The sequence below is a fragment of the Halyomorpha halys genome, unplaced genomic scaffold, assembly GCF_000696795.3.
Source record: "Halyomorpha halys isolate HHAL.00 unplaced genomic scaffold, Hhal_1.1 Scaffold206.1, whole genome shotgun sequence".
Classification (NCBI taxonomy): domain Eukaryota; kingdom Metazoa; phylum Arthropoda; class Insecta; order Hemiptera; family Pentatomidae; genus Halyomorpha; species Halyomorpha halys.
Window position 1 is genome coordinate 80,150 of NW_027108531.1, and position 1,901 is coordinate 82,050.

The window sequence follows — 1,901 nt, forward strand, 5'->3', positions numbered from 1 at the left end:
AAAAGAAATTAATATATAATATATTAATAAACTAATAGAAACATTTTAGTTTATATTACTCTGTTTTTAATAAAAACCGTCTTTAAATAGCTATAGCAAGAAATTACATTACAAAGAGACATAAGGTGATGCCAGTTGATTTGGAGTCTTATTGTTAAAAATCTCTTTATTGGTCAAAATTTTATAGTACTGTTAAAAAGTTGTCAATAATGTTTTGTATTTTAGTCTGTTTGAAGTGATGATTTTAAAAAAAAAATTAATGTAAATTTTGTAAAAAAAAAAATTGATATGAAAAGAGTGCGACCGGTAAAGATACACTACAAATAAGTAGAACTCATTTATTTGTGCCGATATTTCAACCTGAATTTCAGGCCTTCATAATGGCTGAAAAACAAAAACGAGATAACAACCTTAATTCAGAGAAAAAATTAAAAGTAAATAATAATAAATACACTTAGAAACATAAATAGCATTAAATTAAGTAGGCAGTATATAATATACTAATAGAAGACAAAATATATTATTGTAGATGCTTGTTTGTTTTTGTTTAGTGGTGCAAAACATCATTGGTCATCAGCGCCATTTATACCTTATTTAATTTTGCTTGTATTTCTTTAATTTTATTTCTTTATTATTATTTTTTTCTGTTCAATTTTATATTTTTGACAGTAAACCTTTTTATATTAAAAACTGAAACTCTAATTCTATTGTTTTATCATTGTCTCCAAGGGTTTTTGAAATATCTGGGTTTAGTTCTAAGCTATTGAGGTGTGATGTGAAATATGGGCATTCTTGAATAAGGAAGAAAAAAAAAGAGAGAAGAGATTTGTGGGGGTAGGAAGAAGACAGAAAAAATTGAAATCAACAGAGAAACGTACTGATTCGAGCAGCTTTATAAATTATTAACACCGCATTGTAAAAAAAAATTGTTTCCATTCAATGGCTATCAAAATTTTATATTAATCATTAGCATTAAGTGATTTTATTTAATTTATTATTTTTATTTTATAGGAGTCATATGCTCCAGGCTGATTCCGAAGAAATGTATAACCAATGGATAACAGCGCTACAGCAAGGAATCGGTAATGCGTTGCAGTTGGTTATCCATAATTCCGATAGTGACAAGAAACTGTCTTCCATTGACAAGAGCAACAATAACAAGCGATCGAAGTAAGTTGAATTGTTTTCGAAAGTTCATCAAAAATAATTTTTTGTAATCAATAGATATCATTATTGATGCTACAGCATGGCAATGTGTATACATCTTGGCTTATATTGTTCATACATGAAGACTACAGGCTACGGCCGAATAGATTTTTTTAAAAAGATTAATAAAAGTTTCTGATGTAGTTCATAATGGTCAAGACAAAACAAGATAAAAACAAGCTTTAACAGCTCAAAATTGCCGTTTAATGATTTTAGTAACTTATCAATAGTAAGCAATAATTTAGCGAAGTATTCACCAACCAGAGATGGGCAAAAATTAGCTATAGGCAAAACTACTAGGTAAAATTGCCATGGATACGATATTTATCAATGGTTCATTCATGAATAAGGGTCGTATCCATGGCAACATTAGCTATTAGTTTCAACTATAAGCTAATGTTGCCATGGATACGATATCTATTTATGAATGGTTCATTCATGAATACGGGTCGTATCCATGGCAACATTAGCCATTAGTTTCAACTATAAGCTAATTTTTGCCCATAACTCTGTCACCAATCTATAGAAGGCCACTTAGTCAGAAATTGAGTCATTGCGGACCATTCCTACTCTCGACTTTGGTCATTAGGTTGCTTAAAAATGCATTTTGATGCACTTCCGTAATGCATTTACCTGTTAAAACCTTTTAACTAACATTAAAACAATAGGAAAGGTTTGGTTTTCCGAGCTATTAT

At 29.4% G+C, this 1,901-nt stretch overlaps 1 protein-coding gene across 1 annotated transcript in view; it reads left to right on the forward strand.

Annotated features, from left to right (window-relative positions):
- The window catches only part of CenB1A (Centaurin beta 1A), a gene marked incomplete in the record, with an annotated part of 29,502 nt that overhangs the window by 8,624 nt on the left and 18,977 nt on the right, over positions 1–1,901 (forward strand). The window contains 1 exon segment of the mRNA XM_067046849.1: positions 1,012–1,170. Coding sequence (XP_066902950.1) covers positions 1,012–1,170 — 159 coding nt within the window.